At 56.2% G+C, this 16,296-nt stretch overlaps 4 protein-coding genes across 5 annotated transcripts; all 4 read left to right on the plus strand.

Annotated features, from left to right (window-relative positions):
• The first annotated feature begins 601 nt into the window (after positions 1-601).
• On the plus strand, positions 602-5,021 carry KCNA7 (potassium voltage-gated channel subfamily A member 7). Its single transcript, XM_081273427.1, has 2 exons — positions 602-1,384; positions 2,196-5,021. The coding sequence occupies exons 1-2, from the start codon at positions 830-832 to the stop codon at positions 3,009-3,011; spliced, it is 1,371 nt and encodes a 456-aa protein (XP_081129553.1). The 5' UTR covers positions 602-829; the 3' UTR covers positions 3,012-5,021.
• A 142-nt stretch (positions 5,022-5,163) lies between these two features.
• Positions 5,164-9,598, plus strand: NTF4 (neurotrophin 4). Its single transcript, XM_081273428.1, has 3 exons — positions 5,164-7,210; positions 8,047-8,251; positions 8,714-9,598. The coding sequence occupies exon 3, from the start codon at positions 8,725-8,727 to the stop codon at positions 9,355-9,357; it is 633 nt and encodes a 210-aa protein (XP_081129554.1). The 5' UTR covers positions 5,164-7,210; positions 8,047-8,251; positions 8,714-8,724; the 3' UTR covers positions 9,358-9,598.
• Positions 9,599-9,776: 178 nt separating this feature from the next.
• SAXO3 (stabilizer of axonemal microtubules 3) lies at positions 9,777-14,574 on the plus strand. Of its 2 annotated transcripts, XM_081273426.1 has the most exons (5): positions 9,777-11,590; positions 11,821-12,021; positions 12,121-12,282; positions 13,185-13,312; positions 13,807-14,574. In XM_081273426.1, exons 1-5 carry the CDS (start codon positions 10,781-10,783, stop codon positions 14,174-14,176), a joined length of 1,671 nt encoding a protein of 556 aa, XP_081129552.1. In that variant the 5' UTR covers positions 9,777-10,780; the 3' UTR covers positions 14,177-14,574. The 2 variants fall into 2 exon arrangements, with proteins under 2 accessions (XP_081129552.1, XP_081129551.1); XM_081273425.1 differs by having other exon boundaries at positions 11,821-12,282.
• Positions 14,575-15,262: 688 nt separating this feature from the next.
• Positions 15,263-16,255, plus strand: LHB (luteinizing hormone subunit beta). Its single transcript, XM_081275112.1, has 2 exons — positions 15,263-15,704; positions 15,942-16,255. Exons 1-2 carry the CDS (start codon positions 15,564-15,566, stop codon positions 16,182-16,184), a joined length of 384 nt encoding a protein of 127 aa, XP_081131238.1. The 5' UTR covers positions 15,263-15,563; the 3' UTR covers positions 16,185-16,255.
• Positions 16,256-16,296: the final 41 nt, after the last annotated feature.

Here is a 16,296-nt window from a genome sequence, read left to right on the forward strand (position 1 = left end):
AGGGGCCCCAGGACGGGGCAACCACCAGGACAGTTGCCACCAGGGCATCACCAAGGGTAAGGGTCAGAGATTCAAGGAAATGACCCGAGTCGTCCTGAGGCACTACAACAGACACGCGCCGTTTGGGGATACAGGGAAAGGAAAAGACCTCAAAAAAAAAAGGCGGAAACCCAGAGACACTCAGGGACAGAGACACGGAGGACTAAGAGAACCAGTGAGAAGAGAGCCAGAGAAAGAATAGAGACAAAGGAAGGCAAAACACAAACACGGACCTATAAAGTCAGAGATCCAGAAAGACAGAGATCCCCAGACAGAGGTCCTCAGGGGGACAGGTCTCAGCGATAACTGACCCGTAAAGAGATACTCAAAGATACATCCCCAACAGAGACACAAAGCGATTGACACAAGTAGATCCAGAGACTTAGAGAGACAGAAAGACAGGAAGAGGGAGAGAGAAATATGCGACTCCAAGAGAGAAAAAGAGGAGAGAGAGAGGACACACACACAGACTCTAGAGACGCAGAGCACAGCTCCCCAGCGAGAGGGAGACGGGGTGAAGAGAGGCCCAGGGCGCAGACAGCGGCGGAGAGAGTGGTGCAGCGGGGCTGGGGGAAGGCGGGCGCCCCGGCAGAGGGCGCCGGGCTGCCCTCCGCCCCGCAGGGGTCACGGCGACCCCTCCCCCGCGCCCTGGCGGGATGGCCGGGCTATTTTTACGCCCGGACACCGGACACCGGGCTGGGGAGGCGGCGGCGGCGGCCGAGGCGGGGCCGCGCCGGGCCGGGCATCGGGGCCACACGTCCGTCCGCGGGTCGCCGGGGCTACGCGCGCCATGGAGCCGCGGTGCCCGCCGCCGTGCGGCTGCTGCGAGCGAGTGGTGCTCAACGTGGCCGGGCTGCGCTTCGAGACGCGGGCGCGCACGCTGGGCCGATTCCCAGACACACTGCTGGGGGACCCGGTGCGCCGCAGCCGCTTCTACGACGGTGCGCGCCGCGAGTACTTCTTCGACCGACATCGGCCCAGCTTCGACGCCGTACTCTACTACTACCAGTCGGGTGGGCGGCTGCGGAGGCCGGCGCACGTGCCGCTCGACGTCTTCCTGGAGGAGGTGGCCTTCTACGGGCTGGGCGCGGCGGCGCTGGCGCGCCTGCGCGAGGACGAGGGCTGCCCGGTGCCGCCCGAGCGCCCCCTGCCCCGCCATGCCTTCGCGCGCCAGCTCTGGCTGCTCTTCGAGTTCCCCGAGAGCTCACAGGCCGCGCGCGTGCTGGCCGTCGTGTCTGTGCTTGTCATCCTCGTCTCTATCGTAGTCTTCTGCCTCGAGACGCTGCCCGATTTCCGCGATGACCGCTACGACCCGGGACTAGCTTCAGTGGCCGCAGCTGGCCCGGTGAGGGGCGGGGCCTGGTTGGAAGGGAGGCGGGGCTCTGGAGGAGATGGGCGGGTCTCAGAAGGACCTGACCAATCAGAAGGCGGGGCAAGGGGCTACGCGCAAGTACAGAGTCTGACTTGTACTCCCACTAAAGGCAGAGTACCGGGACCTGCCGTGTCAGACAGAAGGCTGGTTTCTGTAGTGAGAAACAGGCCAGCAGAGCACAGGGCTCTTGGAGCAGGGGCAAGTGGACAGGAACATTAAAAATCGGAGCTGTAGGATGGAATATGAAAAGCTCGGGGTCTATGCAGAGAGCAGTGGGAATGATGGACTGGAAGGGTTCAAGCCAGGCCTGAAGAGAGAGAACGGGACTGAGGATAGAGGAGGAGGGATCAATCACAGAGAAAGTCAGGCTGAGGGTAGTGAGCAAAAGGTCGAACAGAGATCTTGAGCCCTTATTTTCTGGGCTAGGGTTGGGGAGGGCAAGGAAAGTCAGGGCACGAAGGGGCAGCGCACAGGGACCCTTCTCTGCTCTGGAAAATCAATACTGGGAGGGAGGACTTTGGAAGGAAAGGGTTGCACCCTACTCAAGCATCATGTCAGGAGTTGCCCTCGGCGACCCATGGGTCAGGAGATCAGAAAATTAGCTCTCCATGGATGTTCCCTTGAGTCCTGGGAGGGAGTGTTGGGACAATGGGGTCACTTGGGGCCTTGGGAGAGTGACCACTGACCAATCTATAGAAAGTAATTGGATATTTATTCAATGAATAAGACCATTCCCATGTCCCAGCCCTGGCCTATCCCTTCCTGAACCCTTTCTTTCCTGCAGTTCCCTGCTCGGCTGAATGGCTCCAGCCCGGTGCCAGGAACCACTTCCCGCTTGCCCTTCAACGACCCATTCTTTGTGGTGGAGACGCTGTGCATCTGTTGGTTCTCCTTTGAGCTGCTGGTACGCCTGGTGGCCTGCCCGAGCAAGGCAGTCTTCTTCAAGAACGTGATGAACCTCATCGATTTTGTGGCCATCCTGCCCTACTTTGTGGCACTGGGCACTGAGCTGGCCCGACAGCGGGGTGTGGGTCAACCAGCCATGTCTCTGGCCATCCTGCGGGTCATTCGATTGGTGCGTGTCTTCCGCATCTTCAAGCTGTCCCGGCATTCAAAGGGCCTACAGATCTTGGGCCAGACACTTCGGGCCTCCATGCGTGAGCTGGGCCTCCTCATATTCTTCCTCTTCATCGGGGTGGTCCTCTTTTCCAGCGCAGTCTACTTTGCTGAAGTTGATCGAGTGGACTCCCATTTCACCAGCATCCCTGAGTCCTTCTGGTGGGCAGTGGTCACCATGACCACAGTTGGCTATGGTGACATGGCACCTGTCACTGTGGGTGGCAAGATAGTGGGTTCTCTGTGTGCCATCGCTGGTGTGCTGACCATTTCCTTGCCTGTACCAGTCATTGTCTCCAACTTCAGCTACTTTTACCACCGGGAGACAGAGGGTGAAGAGGCCGGGATGTACAGCCATGTGGACACACAGCCCTGTGGCACTCTAGAGGGCAAGGCCAATGGGGGCTTGATGGATGGAGAAGTGCCTGAGCTGCCACCTCCACTCTGGGCGCCCCCTGGGAAACACCTAGTCACTGAAGTGTGAGGGACAGTTGAGGTCTGCAGGACCTCACACCTCCTCCAAGGGAAGCAGGGAGGGTAGAGGGGGAAATAGCGGGAGGGGATTGGGTTTAGGAAGATCTAGGTTAAGAGGTAACAAGTGGGGAACGCTGAGTCTTGTTGGGTCTTGAGTTGTGTGGTTTGGTAGCTCCTGTGGGTCCTCAAATAGCCAAGAATGGCAACGGCTGGTGTTGGGCTGAGGGGGAACTCCGCTGGTTTGTACTGCACTGAGTAGTACACAGCTCATGGGGCCTTTTAGGGTAGTGTTGAGATACTTATAGGGTAGTGTTGAAAACACTACCTTTTAGGGTAGTGTTTTATCATATTTGTATATTTTTTATACAAATACATATCATGCTGTGTGTTTCCTAGGTCCACGTTGGGTTGGGTTGGCTGGTGAGTCTGAGTAAGTCTTGTCCAACTGCGTTACACAGGATTTGTGAGTTCCCTAGAGTTGTGCTGGATCAAATCAGGTAGTCCCCCATGGCACTGTGGAGATCCATTGTGTGGTCCATGCATGGTGTTGTTAAGTTGTGTTGAGACATGTTGAGAATTGTGTGGCATTGTGTTTCTTCTAGGACCATGTTTTTTTAGGTTCTGTGAACTTGTGAGTTATGTAGAAATACACAGTCAAGTAATAGAATATGAGCTTTCTAGGTCACAGTGGGTTAAGTTGGGTTGGAACCCATGGCTGAGTTCATCTTTTAAGGGTTTTGTCAAGTTGTATCAATAAGGCTGGTTCAGTTGGGTCATAAAACTGTTGGAGTATCACAGGGCCATGCTGAGTTTTGTCATTGTGTGAATTCTGTTGGATTGAGTTGGACTATATGTATGGGATCCATAGGGCAATGTTAGGTGGTTTTGCACTTAGTGGAAGCATCAGGACCTAAGGATAACAGCACTTGGCAAGAGTCATGTATCCAGGAGGAAGTGTGGTGTTGTGGATCTGGGCAATGGACTGAACCACTGGCCCAGCATTACTCCCTGGAGGCGAGGGACTGGGTCTTGAATCCCTGGATTCAGGTGTTCATCAAAAGGGCCTCCAGGTGAACTAGGAAGATGGAGATGCTCTTTCCACTTACCCCACATAGAGTTCATCTTGCCCCAGCTCTGTCTGTCCTCCCTTGTGGTTTAGCATGGAGACATGGAAGTCAGAGCCATGAGGGAAGACAGACAGGGAGAAAGCTGTGTGTACTCTGTTCAGACATAATAAGGGAACAAAAAGGAGGGGAAGACAGACACCCAGAGAGATGGTGGGACAGAAAGAGAGAAAGAAGGAAAGAGAGACCCAAAGGAGGGAAACAGAGACCCCTAGAGAGAAGACTCCTTAGGGGAATAGAGACCCAGAGGAAAGGGGACAGGGACCCAGAGAGAAGTACAGAGACCAATGATGAGGCATAGAGACCTGGAGGGGGGTGTCAGACACCCCAAGAGAGAAGGACAGACACTAGAAATGAAGACAGACCACACAGCATCTGAGAAAGAAAGCCCCTCCTTCCCCGCCCCCCCCCAAAAGGCAGAAAACTGGTATTCTTGACCCTAAAGAGAGGCCCAGTCTCTGTTCTCAGAATCGTAAGAGATCACCCATCTTCCTGCAGCTCAGGAAGACTGTCTGACAGCTGGATGTCTCTGTGTTTTCCAGGAGAGGAACCCAAGGCTCAAAAGGGCAATAGCTTCCCAAGGTTCACACAGCACACCAGGGTGGGGGTGCTTGTGGCTGGCTGCTGGGCTTCACATGTTCCCACAGTCCGTGGTGTTCAGGGACTTCCTGAGGCCAGTAGTCTCATGTCCTATAGATGAGGAAACTGAGGCTCAGAAGGTATGCTGTTACCCAAGGTAGCAAAGCCAAACATTTTCTAGAGTCAGAATGAAAGGGCATTTAGAGGAGGAAGAGGAGGATGGTTACAATCGCTAACACATATAGGGCTTCCTATGTGCCAGGCATTGTTCAAGGTATTGTATTAATTTATTAAAAACCTATCCAGTGGTTTACAGAGTGTTGCCGTTATTATTTTTAGCTCTTCATTAGCACCCCTTTTTTGAGCCAAATAAACTCTTCCTTCGAGGCACCAGAGGGAAATTGGTTTGAGGACCCACCTCCCTGTGAGCCCATCTAAGCAACTCAGAATATAGCAAAGAAATTCAGTTTGGAAACTCCAGATTTAATTAAACTACCTTTTTTTTTTTTGAATATTTCTTTTAGTTGTAGCTGGACACAATACCTTTTACTTATTTATTTATTTTTATGTGGTGCTGAGGATTGAACCCAGCACCTTGCATATTCTAGGTGAGTGCTCTAGCGCTGAGCCACAGCCCCAGGCCCTAAACTAACTTTTTTTATACAACAAGTGAGAAGATACAGATGGCAGGAAGAGTTTGATAATGGTTGAAAAAAAAATACCTTTAGGCAGTCATTCTTTTTGAAATGGATAAAAAGTTACATTCAGAGACAGAAATGGAGACAGACTCCCCTCTTCACAGCAAAAGACAAAGCAGAGTATTGGGGTGCAGAACCCATCACAGAGACACTCAGGAGAACTGGAGAGAGGACCAATCCCAGCAGAAGAGAGAATTCCAAGGGCAAGAAAGAGGAGGGCAGAGGGCTGGGAAGAGTAAGAGACCAAGAGAGGAGAGAGAGACCCAGAGAAGGGCGGCAGGCTGTTTCCCGGTTCCTCCTCTTTGAACACTCATCCTTGTTACCCTTCAGGGCCTGGAAATTACACAGCGTCCTCTTCTCAGGGAGTGGATTGTGCCTGGATGGGGGGAGTGTGAAGAGGTCAGAGAGGTGACGGGAATGGTACGTCATTCAGACTGGGAAGTGGCCCTTTCCCCACCTCCAGTAAACAACTGGAGCCTCCCTCTGTGTTGCCTTGGGACAGAGAGGGGAACACCCTAATCTGGGGACACCCTTCCTGCCACCTTGCCATGCTATATTTAGGCTGAGGGAGGGGTGCCTGATGACCCCCCCCAAGGCAGGTGTCGGCTTTCTTTCTAAAAATAGCTCAGAGGAGGGGAGCAGAGTCCCAGAATGGAGGTGTGGTAGGGTGAAGGCCCTGCCACCCATAGGGCCGTCCCGGACTCTCTAGCTCCTATCTCATCTCTTAAGGGCTCTCCGAGGCCCTGTCCCTCCCCGGGTTCCCTCCCCTTCTGTTGGGATGTCTGCTCCTCTGTCTTCTCTGCCCAGGTCTTTGTTCCCCATCCCTCGCCCTAGGTCTTTGCCCGCCTCTTTCCCTTAGTTTCTGTCCTTTTCCCTCTATTTCTATGGCTTCTCCTCCCCTCTGCATCTGAATAATTTCAGTTTCTCTAGACAGGTCACCCTGTTCTCAAAACATTTTTGTCCCGGAGTTCTTTAATACCTTGAATTTTTCTTGACTGAGCTCAGGACAAGACCCTCTCCCCAGTCCCCACCCAGGAAATTCCAGGAGACAGGACTCTGTAGGAGAGCCCCCCACATCCACTGTCTCTGAGGCGTCGGGCCTTATCGCTGCCCAAGCCCAGCTGGTTAATGTCTGGCGGGGAGCTCCTGGGAAAGTGGGGATGAGAGCAGAGGGTGGGAATCTGTCCCCAGATTGACACCGAATTGGCAAAAGACTGCATAGGATCTCAGGCCCATCTCCTGGGTGTGAGGGAGGAGGGCTGGGGCCTGGACCTCTGGATCTGAGGGGGGAGGGGCTGGAGGGCCGGTACCCCTGGATCTGAGGGAGGGCCTGAAAGAGGAGGGCCTGGACCCTGGATCCGAGGGAGGAGAACTGGGTCTAGACACACGAATCTGAGGGAGGAAGGCTGGGATCCAGGACCCTTGGTCTGAGGGAGGAAGGCTGGGATCCAGGACCCTTGGTCTGAGGGAGGAGGGCTGGGGTTGGTACCCCGGGGTCTGGAGCGGGGGCGGGGGCCTGGTCTCCCGGGTCTGAGGGAGGAGGGGCTGGGCCCCGACTCCTGGGACCGCGGTACGGGGGCTGCGCGAGCCAGGCCGGGCTTCCGAGGTCCCGGCACGCGCGTGCCAGGCGGGATCCCCCGCCCCTCCTCCGCCGTCGGGCGCCGCCCCGCCCCCGCCCCCGACCCAGGCCCTCCCGAGCGCGAGCCGCGCGGAGCCGGCGGGCCAGCGGGCGTCCCTGCAGCCAGCGAGCCGGAGGAGGAGCCGCCGCCGCGCCAGGGGCAGCCGGGGAGCAGAGGAGGGCGCCCCAGGTAAGAACCTCGCGCCTCCTCCTCCGGGATTCCGGCGTCCGGGTCGCCCTGCCCTCGGGTAGGGAGGGACGGGGGCGGGGCCGGGAGGGCGGGGCTTGGCGGAGGAAACTGAGGCAGGAGGAAAGTGTCCCAGACGCGGAGCTGGTTGCCCCAGTCGCGACTCAGTCCGCGTCCCCAGCCCGAATCTCCTGGGGGAAGAGACAGGGAGTTCGCACTTTTTTGTACCCAGAGGTTCTAAACTCTAGAACTCCGGGGTTGGAGGAGGTGGCAGGCTGGGGCTTAGGAGGCGCCTGGACTCCTTGGTCCGAAGGAGGCAGCTGGGGACCAGGACGCTTAGTCTGAGGGTGGAGACAGCTGGGGACACACTCCCGGTCCTGGTTGGATCAACCTGCGCTCTTTTTCACACCCCAACCTTCCCATCTCCCCGTCTCCCAGCCAGGGCAGGCAGCCACTCCAGGTATGTGCAGTAGAAGTCTTGGGCGGGCCCTGGCCTGTCCTGTGAGGAGGGAACATTCCAGGAAGCAGCCTCGGGGACCCAGGGCTTCTTGAGTGTGGGCCCTCAGGACCTGGGTGTCCAGGCCAGCCCCGCCCCCGCCCTGTCTGGGAGATGAATGGGAGGAGGGGAGATGTAATCTTTTCCAGTCTCCTTCATCTGCAGCCTCTCCCCTCCCCTCTTCTCCCCCATCTGCTTCCCATCCTGTCAGAAGCCATCACCTGGGCAGGGAGGGGGGCTCTGGGAAGGGGCCTGGCGTTCACTGTCTGGGAAGGGGGTGCTCAGGGGCTCAAGCCCCTCCCCCACCTGCCTATATAATCTGTCTGTCCCCTTCTTCCCCCAGGTGGTTGCCCCCTCCCTCTCCTGAGATGTCAGGAAGGAGGGGGCCACCTGTGTCCTCCACAGGGTCCCCCAGCCCCGGAGCTTCAAGGTGGAGGAGGTGTTGACAGGTCTGGCAAACACCTGCTGCTTCCCAGATTTCTCCAGGCCTCCAGAATGTTGTAGACAAACAGCTATAACCACACCCCACCAGCCTCTCCCAGCCCAGGGTCAGTTTCATACTCAGGAAAAATGAGGACAGACATGCGATGGGAAGTTAGTGGTAATTTGGGGCTGAAAATGGGACTCCCTAGGATTCCAAATTCCAGGTTTCAAAGTTTTGGACTGTCCTCCAAGCTACAGGACTTAGGATTCCTGGGGGTTTTAGAGGCAGGAGGGCCAAGTGGAGTTGCTCAGAGTTCAAACCCCACCTCTGCCATTGCTGGCTGTGAGACCTGGTGCAAGTCAATAACTTCTCTGAGCCTGCATTTCCCCATTTGATTGGCTATGAAGTAAAAGTAATTGAATAATTATTATTAATTTACAAGTTGGGCGTTACCCAAGTCTGAGAACATAGGGTTCCCCTAGGGCTTTCCCAGTTCTAGTATATAATCCCCCTGTGGTTCCCACCTTCCGCTCCTTGGAGGTCTCTACTTCTTCTCTAACCCCAGCCTCCCTCTCTCTGTCCTCAGGTGCCCGAGAGATGCTCCCCCACCCCTCCTACTCCCTCCCCATCCTCCTGCTCTTGTTCCTCCCCAGTGTCCCAGTGGAACTCCACCCTCCACCCTCAACACTGCCCCCATTTCTGGCCCCTGAGTGGGACCTTCTGTCTCCCCGAGTAGCCCTGTCCAGGGTTGCCCCTGCTGGACCCCCTCTGCTCTTCCTACTGGAGGCTGGGGCCTTTGGGGAGCCAGCGGGTGCCCCAGCCAACCGCAGTCGGCGTGGGGTGAGCGAGAAGGCACCAGCAAGTCGCCGGGGTGAGCTGGCTGTTTGTGATGCAGTGAGCGGCTGGGTGACAGACCGTCGGACAGCTGTGGACTTACGTGGGCGAGAGGTGGAGGTGCTAGGTGAGGTGCCTGCAGCTGGTGGCAGCCCCCTCCGGCAGTACTTCTTCGAGACACGTTGCAAAGCTGATGGTGCTGGGGAAGATGGTCCTGGTGCAGGTGGAGGAAGCTGCCGGGGCGTGGACCGGAAGCACTGGGTGTCCGAGTGCAAGGCCAAGCAGTCTTATGTGCGGGCATTGACTTCTGATGCCCAGGGCCGTGTGGGCTGGCGATGGATAAGAATTGACACTGCCTGCGTCTGCACACTACTCAGCCGGAATGGCCGGGCATAAGGCCCATGCCCAGGAACTGATCAGGCAAAGAAGAGATCTGGATGCTCAGGGACTTCAAGGATGGCCTGGCTGCTCTAAGGGCCTCAGTTTGGGAACTTAAGTGATCACAAAATCAAAGCTCTCTAATTTTAAGATCTCAATCCATGCAGGATGTACAACTAAAGCAAATGGGGTTTCAAAGGATAAATAGGAGTTCTCCTGAAGGAGCTTGAAGGGTAATCATGGAAATAACAATAATAGCCAATATTTACTGAGTGCTTACTGTTTAATCAGCCCCAATACATTACTGCTCAGATTGGTTCTCATGGATTTGACCATCAGAGGCCCTTGTTTTTTTTTTTTAATAACTTTATTTTCATGTGGTGCTCAGGATAGAACCCAGTGGCTCACATGTGCTAGGTGCTCTACCACTGATCCACAACCCCACAAGCCCTTGGTTTTAAGTTGCTGACCTCTCAAACTCAGAGGACATTGCCTTACCCACTCTGGAGAGAGGGACAAGGAAGGAATGTGTCAAGAAGTGGGTGGTAGCTGAGTAGAAACTGGAACATGCAAGCAACTAGCCAGAGGACCTTGAGAAACATGGTCTATGGAAGGCTTTTAATTATCTGGGAGCATACTTTCAAATGAGAACTCCTTCTTGGTCAGAGGGCAAATGTTGGCTTAAAAAGGGTATTCTGTTTTGAGGTAGTAGGCCAGCTGCCCATCACAGTGGGAGCACACACAGGGTTGTATCATAAGAGGAACTATCAGGATGATGAGGGATCCTCCAACCCTGGCTGGGGAGTTGGATTCAGGTTTCTAGCTCCACTTTCCTGTACCAACCTCTACCCCACATTGGAAATGGAATATGTCTTAAAGTTGTCTAGCTTGAGTAGGCTCTGACAGTTGGCCTGCCCTCACCTGGGATAAGGGCTCAGTGGACACTGATAGGCTTTGAGTAGGACCAGGAAAATCCAATAGTGTCTTTGAGGTCTGGATGGTATGCGGGGGGCGGTGGCAATGAACCCTGGGCCAGGCTGCAGAAGGCAGCCTCAGTTTTCCCTGTCTGAAGATAGAACTGGTGGATGAAATGATGGGGGCTGAGGAGGCAGAAGCCTTGACCAATAGCTCATTATAGTGAGAAGGTGACAAGGGAAGTCCCCACACTCTCAAAATGTCCATGTATTACCACTGCATTGTCCCACACCTGTGTACATGTGTAGGCACTCACATGCATGTGTGCCCCCCCCCCCACACACACAAATTAGGTCCAGCTTTGTGCTAAGGACCTAGATAGCCCTGCCCCCCTCCATGGCCTGAGACTGGCCCCTGGACAGGACAGGGTTTGCTGCCTCTGTTTCTACATCTCCTTGATTCCACTTTTTTTTGTCACCTCCCTCTGTCTCTCTAATTTCCTGTGTCTCTAGTCTCTTAGTAGCACATGCTTTCCCACCCCCCTTTTCCCCTCAAGTATTTCCCTGTGGATTTCTCTTGGGGTCTCTTCTCTTCGCTCCCTCCTCCTATACCCAGGTGGAAGTTTTCAGCCAAATCAAAGGCAGGCAGGATGGCTGGCGGCGCCGCTGCTCCTTCAGCACACATGGGTGGAGGGGAGCGACCCTGCGGTCTGGAATTCGTTACTCCGAGGTGGGCAGGCCTGGCAGAGGGGGAGGCAGCTGGAGGGTTTGAACCCTATAGGAAAGGGGGTATTTCTGAAGGATTCCTTGATGTGCTAAGAGGTCTCTCTTTCCTCCTGCCTCTCTTGAGTCTGCTTTTCGGCGTCTGCCTCCCTTCTCCCCCTCCGAAACTCTCCGATCTCCTTCTCTCCTCACCCCGCCCCCGCCATCCTACCCTCGTTCGGCCCGCCCCTCCCCTTCCCTCTCCCCCAGTCTCCACACCCTCCCCGTATCGGTTTCTATGCCCCTATTTGGGGCCCTGTCCACCTTTCTCAAAGTCTCTGTCTCTATCCCGAGTGTCTCCATCGATCCAGGAGCCGGCTGGTCCTTCATTGGCTGGGTTCAAGGTGGGCGGATTCTGTCACCTGGCAACAGCAACAACAAGCCAGCTCCAGCTAGGCCGCCGGCTGGGGGGTGGGACCATGGCGGGTAGGACCCTAGCCCTGCGCTATGGCCCCCCGTGGTCTCCCATTTCTGGAACCGAGGTGCCTGGATCCTGGCCGGATTGGCATCTAACCAGCAGTGGCGTTGCCCACCACATTATCCCCTCCGCGTCCTTTCCCCCGCCCTCTGTACAGGTGAGAGGACCATAGACGGGCTTAATGATACAGAAACCTGGGTGCTGAGAGAAAAGGGGATTGGGGGTTTGGACCCCTGGCTGTCGGAGGAGAGTCCTGGAGTCCTGGGCCTGAGAGAGAAGGGGTCCGGGAACCTGGATGCTGAAGGAACCACGGGCTGAAGGATCTGGGACAGGGGGCAGGGCGGACTCCTGAGTCTTTTTGGCTCATTTGCGGCGCCTTCTCCTCAGTCCACGGTCGCTGAGCCCCTACCCCCCGCCGCAAGGCATCATTTACACATCTGGGATTTCGACGAAGTCATCAGCAGATGGGAGACGACCTACGGTTCGGCCCACGTGCCCAAAAGCCTGGGTGGGCCCTACGCTCAGCCCAAAGCCCCAGAGCCTGCGGACCCCACGCGGACAGTAGGGATTAAGACCTTAGGAGAAAAAGTAAGGTTCTGGGATTCCAGAGTCCATAGGAGGATAGGGTTGGGGACCGCAATGGAGTCCCCTGTCCTCACCTTGGTTCTCTGGGTCACCTTCGTGCAGCTCAGACACCGAGGCTGGCGCCTCCCCTTGATCACAAAACACCACAGCAGCGAGACCAAGGCACAGTACAGGGGTTGGCCCAGCCAGGACCGGCGCGTCGTCTCCTACGTCGGGCCCCAGCCCTTGGAGCTGGCAGACCACCTTCGCGGGGGCCCTTCCCAGGTATCGTAGTGGCAGACGGTGCTGGTGCTACCACGCAGAGTTTGGAGCCTCTGGGGCAGGGTCGGAGGGGCTCTGAGGTTAGGGAGCAGGCTAGGGAATCCTGGGGCTGAGCCAAAAGGAATTTTGCTTTTCCGGCGTGGTTAAAGGATGTAGAGCCGAAAACGGGATACAGAGGCTGGGGCATGGCTTGGGCCTTTTGAGGCGGAGCCTAAAGGTGGTAGGGACGGCGAGGCTGGTGCAGAGCTAAATAGAAGCCTTAGGCTGGTGGGACCGGACCAGGTGGCTCTCCGTCCCTGGTGACCAGACTAGAGTATTCCGAGACCGGGTAGGGATGGGAGGTGAGATTTGGTTTAGCTGGCGAGGAAAAGGTAAAGTGGAATTGTTGCCTAAAATGCTGCTGAGTTCCAGTAACAGAACCAAAAATGTTTGGTAGTGGAACTGGGAAGGTATGTTTTACTTTTTTGTGGCTGCGGGTTTGGATTTAAATTCCTTGACTAGGGGGCTGGGATGTGGCTCAAGCGGTGGCGCGCTGGCCTGGCATGCGTGCGGCCCGGGTTCGATCCTCAGCACCACATACCAACAAAGATGTTGTGTCCGCCGAGAACTAAAAAATAAATATTAAAAATTCTCTCTCTCTCTCCTCTCTCACTCTCTCTTTAAAAAAAAAAATTCCTTGACTAGTAAGAAGTGTTTGGATTGGAGCAGGAGGGCTCATAAAGGTTCTGAATTAAGGAGCGAAGCTAAAGTAGTCTGGTGTGGGATTGGTCGGGAGGAATTCTGATCTAGGGCACAGTAGTAGGGCCTGGTCCAGCAGGGTTGTTGAGACGGAAGAGCCTGTACCCCGGGCTTGGAACCGGGTACTTGGCATCTTTCTTGCTCATCCCCCACCCAATCTCCCTCAGGCCCTAATTCCCTGGACGAAGAGCTCTGAGCTGGCTGGCCGGCCTTTCGCAATATCCGACAAGGGAGTCCTGGACCACAATCAGCTCTATCTGACCACCTCTGCCCGAGACTTCCGCTTCTACACAAAGTGAGCCCATGTCCTTGCTAGGCACCACCCTGCAGCACATCCCCGTAGATGCCGGTGGGAGCCCAGTCCTCTTTTCTAACTTAACCTTCAACTCTTGCACACGCAAGAACCGAAGTTCGGACCCTAGCCTCTACCTCCATTAGCATCTAGGTGTTCTTAACTTGGTAGGTTAGGAAGCCTGCGGAGAGCTCGTGAGAGGGCTTTGGATTTGGGGGCGGGGTCCTGATGGCTTAGGGTGGAGCTTCTTTCGGTATTTGAGCCCCCAGATATTCCTTCCCAAGGATGAGAAAACACCAATTTCCAGGCCCCTAAGTACCTCAACGACCCAGGAATCCGGATTCCATGTCTCCGGGTTCCCTTCCTAAAGCTTCTACAAACGTGTCCCTCCCTCGAAAAGCAGAAAGTTCAGGTCTGCGGTCTCCTTCGGATCAGAGGTTTGAAGCTCAGCCTGGTCCCAAGGATGCAGCCCTCCCCATGCTGCCTCCCTCCCACAGGAAGGAACTGTCCGGATACCCCTGCAAAGACAAGCTGACCTACTGGAAGTTCCAGATGCCTCAGGTCCAGGGCCACGGCTCGCAGCGGACACAGTTTTCTCGCTTCTCACTGCCGCCCGGACCACCGCGGGCCCGCTTGCCCCACGTGCGCCCGGGGACTCCAGCCGTGCCGCACCGCGGGGCCCTGACTCTGGCTCAGGAGTCCTACAGCCCCCCGGCGCACCCACTTCACCGGCTTGACCGCTTCTGCCCAGTGGAGGCGCCTTGGGGTGGCCCCCACTGGAAGCCCTTGCCCGGCATCTACAGCGTGCCTAAAGCCTACCGCACCGAGAACTCTCGCTATGGCAGTTTGAAGCCAGAGTTAGTCTGAGCTGGCCGGGCCAGTCCAGCCCCCAACCCACCTGCTAAACTGTGAGGTGGAGCCAAGCTTAGGAGCCCCACCCATTAGGTGGGGCCGAGCCAGATACGCCCATCGAATTTCTTGATGTGGGCCGGGCTAACTCTAGACACGCCCACTCCTTTTTGGACCCCAGGAAACTTGTATTGAAGCTGAGCAAAAGGGACAAGTCCTCTGCAGAAGAGGGGGCGGGTCCTAATGTAGTCGATGAGTTAAATAACCTAAATCACACTCATTTCTGGGGCCTTAACCTCTGAGAATGTGGGTGTGGGGGAGATGCTCAGCACAGAAATTTAGAAGCCCTCTTTGCATAGAATCTAATACTGAAGCTCCCCAACCCACTCCTGTAGGACTCTACCAGGGGAACCCTGTCTTTCAGTCTGTCCCAGTGCAGCAGAATTGTGGCTTCAGCCAAGAACCTCTGGCTTAGAGTCTACAGCCTTCCTCCAGTGATGGGCCCAGGGATTTTTTTTTGGGGGGGGGGGCGGGGGGTTACGGGGAATTAAACTCAGGGGCATCCAACCACTGAGCCACATTCCCAGCCCTGTTTTGTATTTTATTTAGAGACAGGGTCACACTGAGTTCTTAGTGCCTCACTTTTGCTGAGGCTGGTGATTCTCCTGTCTCAGCCTAAAGAGTCCCCTGGATTAACAGGCATGCACAACCACACCCAGCTGGCCCAGGAACTCTTGTATCCCACTTCCTGTGCTTCCAACAGGGACTAGGCTCAGGTCTGAGTCTGTGCCTTCACCATCACTGTGGTGACTCACCCCTGCAACCAGAGTCACCAAGGGGAGGAGCAGAGCACTCCTGTGCTTCCCTGACCTTGTCTGTCTCTCGCCCCCAGGGGGATTAGTGTCCAGGTTACCCCAGCTTGCTGCCACTGCTTAGTGGCCTTGCCGCCCCCACAACCTACAGGTATAAAGCCAGGTAGAGGAAGTAGGGGAGGCATCAAGAATGGAGATGCTCCAGGTAAGATTGTAGGGCCCTTGGGCACCTCCCAACTCCACCCAGGCCACAGTTGGCATAGAGGGAGTCTTGTGACCTGTGAAGGAAGCCTCTTTCTAGCAGGGTGACAACCAGCAGGCTTCCTGCAGGAGGGAAGTGGGTGGAGCACACCTGAGGGTAGGTATCTTAACAACTGGGGCATCTGGGGTCCCTTGGGATGTGGGGTGGACCCTGAAGGCCTGTGTCAGGGATAGAGGATCAAAGCAGAGAATGTTCTGAATGGAGACACTGGGCAGGACCCCTGGTCCTGAATGTGTGTGTTCAGGAGACTGGAGGGCAAGGGCTGAGGTCTCAGGCTGGGCCTGAGGCACTGGCCTTGTCCCAGGGGTTGCTGCTGTGGCTGCTGCTGAGCATGAGTGGGGTGTGGGCCTCTAGGGGGCCACTTCGGCCATTGTGTCGGCCTATCAACGCCACCCTGGCTGCTGAGCATGAGGCCTGCCCAGTCTGCATCACCTTCACCACCAGCATCTGTGCTGGCTACTGCCCCAGCATGGTGAGCTACCCAGCAGGCAGGACAGCACTTCTGGACTGAGGAGGGGGCTGCCACTTCAGTTGCACACCCACATAAGACCGGAGGTGGCAGCAGGGTGGATGGATGGTCTGGCATCTGGGGCAGGGGGATGGGAGTTAGTGCTGGGTGTGTGGAAAGGTGGTGGGTGATTTCATGGTCATCTGAGACCAAGACTTGATGCCAAGCAGATGCTCATTGCCGCCCACATCCTGCCCCCAGGTTCGGGTACTGCCAGCTGCCTTGCCGCCTGTGCCCCAGCCAGTGTGCACCTACCGTGAGCTGCGCTTCTCCTCCATCCGGCTCCCCGGCTGCCCGCCTGGTGTGGACCCCATAGTTTCCTTCCCAGTGGCCCTTAGCTGCCACTGTGGGCCCTGTCGCCTCAGCAGTTCTGACTGCGGGGGTCCCAGAGCTCAACCCTTGGCTTGTGACCTCCCCCACCTTCCAGGCCTCCTCTTCCTCTAAGGGCCTCCCCTCCCAACTCACTGCCCACCCCAGCTTCTGGAGCCCACCCGTGCTCCAGTCCTCCCCTCCCAATAAAGGCTTCTCAATCTGCACTCCGTAGGTGTCCTTCTGT

This window comes from Spermophilus citellus (assembly GCF_964194105.1).
Source record: "Spermophilus citellus genome assembly, chromosome: 18".
NCBI classification, from domain to species: Eukaryota; Metazoa; Chordata; class Mammalia; order Rodentia; family Sciuridae; genus Spermophilus; species Spermophilus citellus.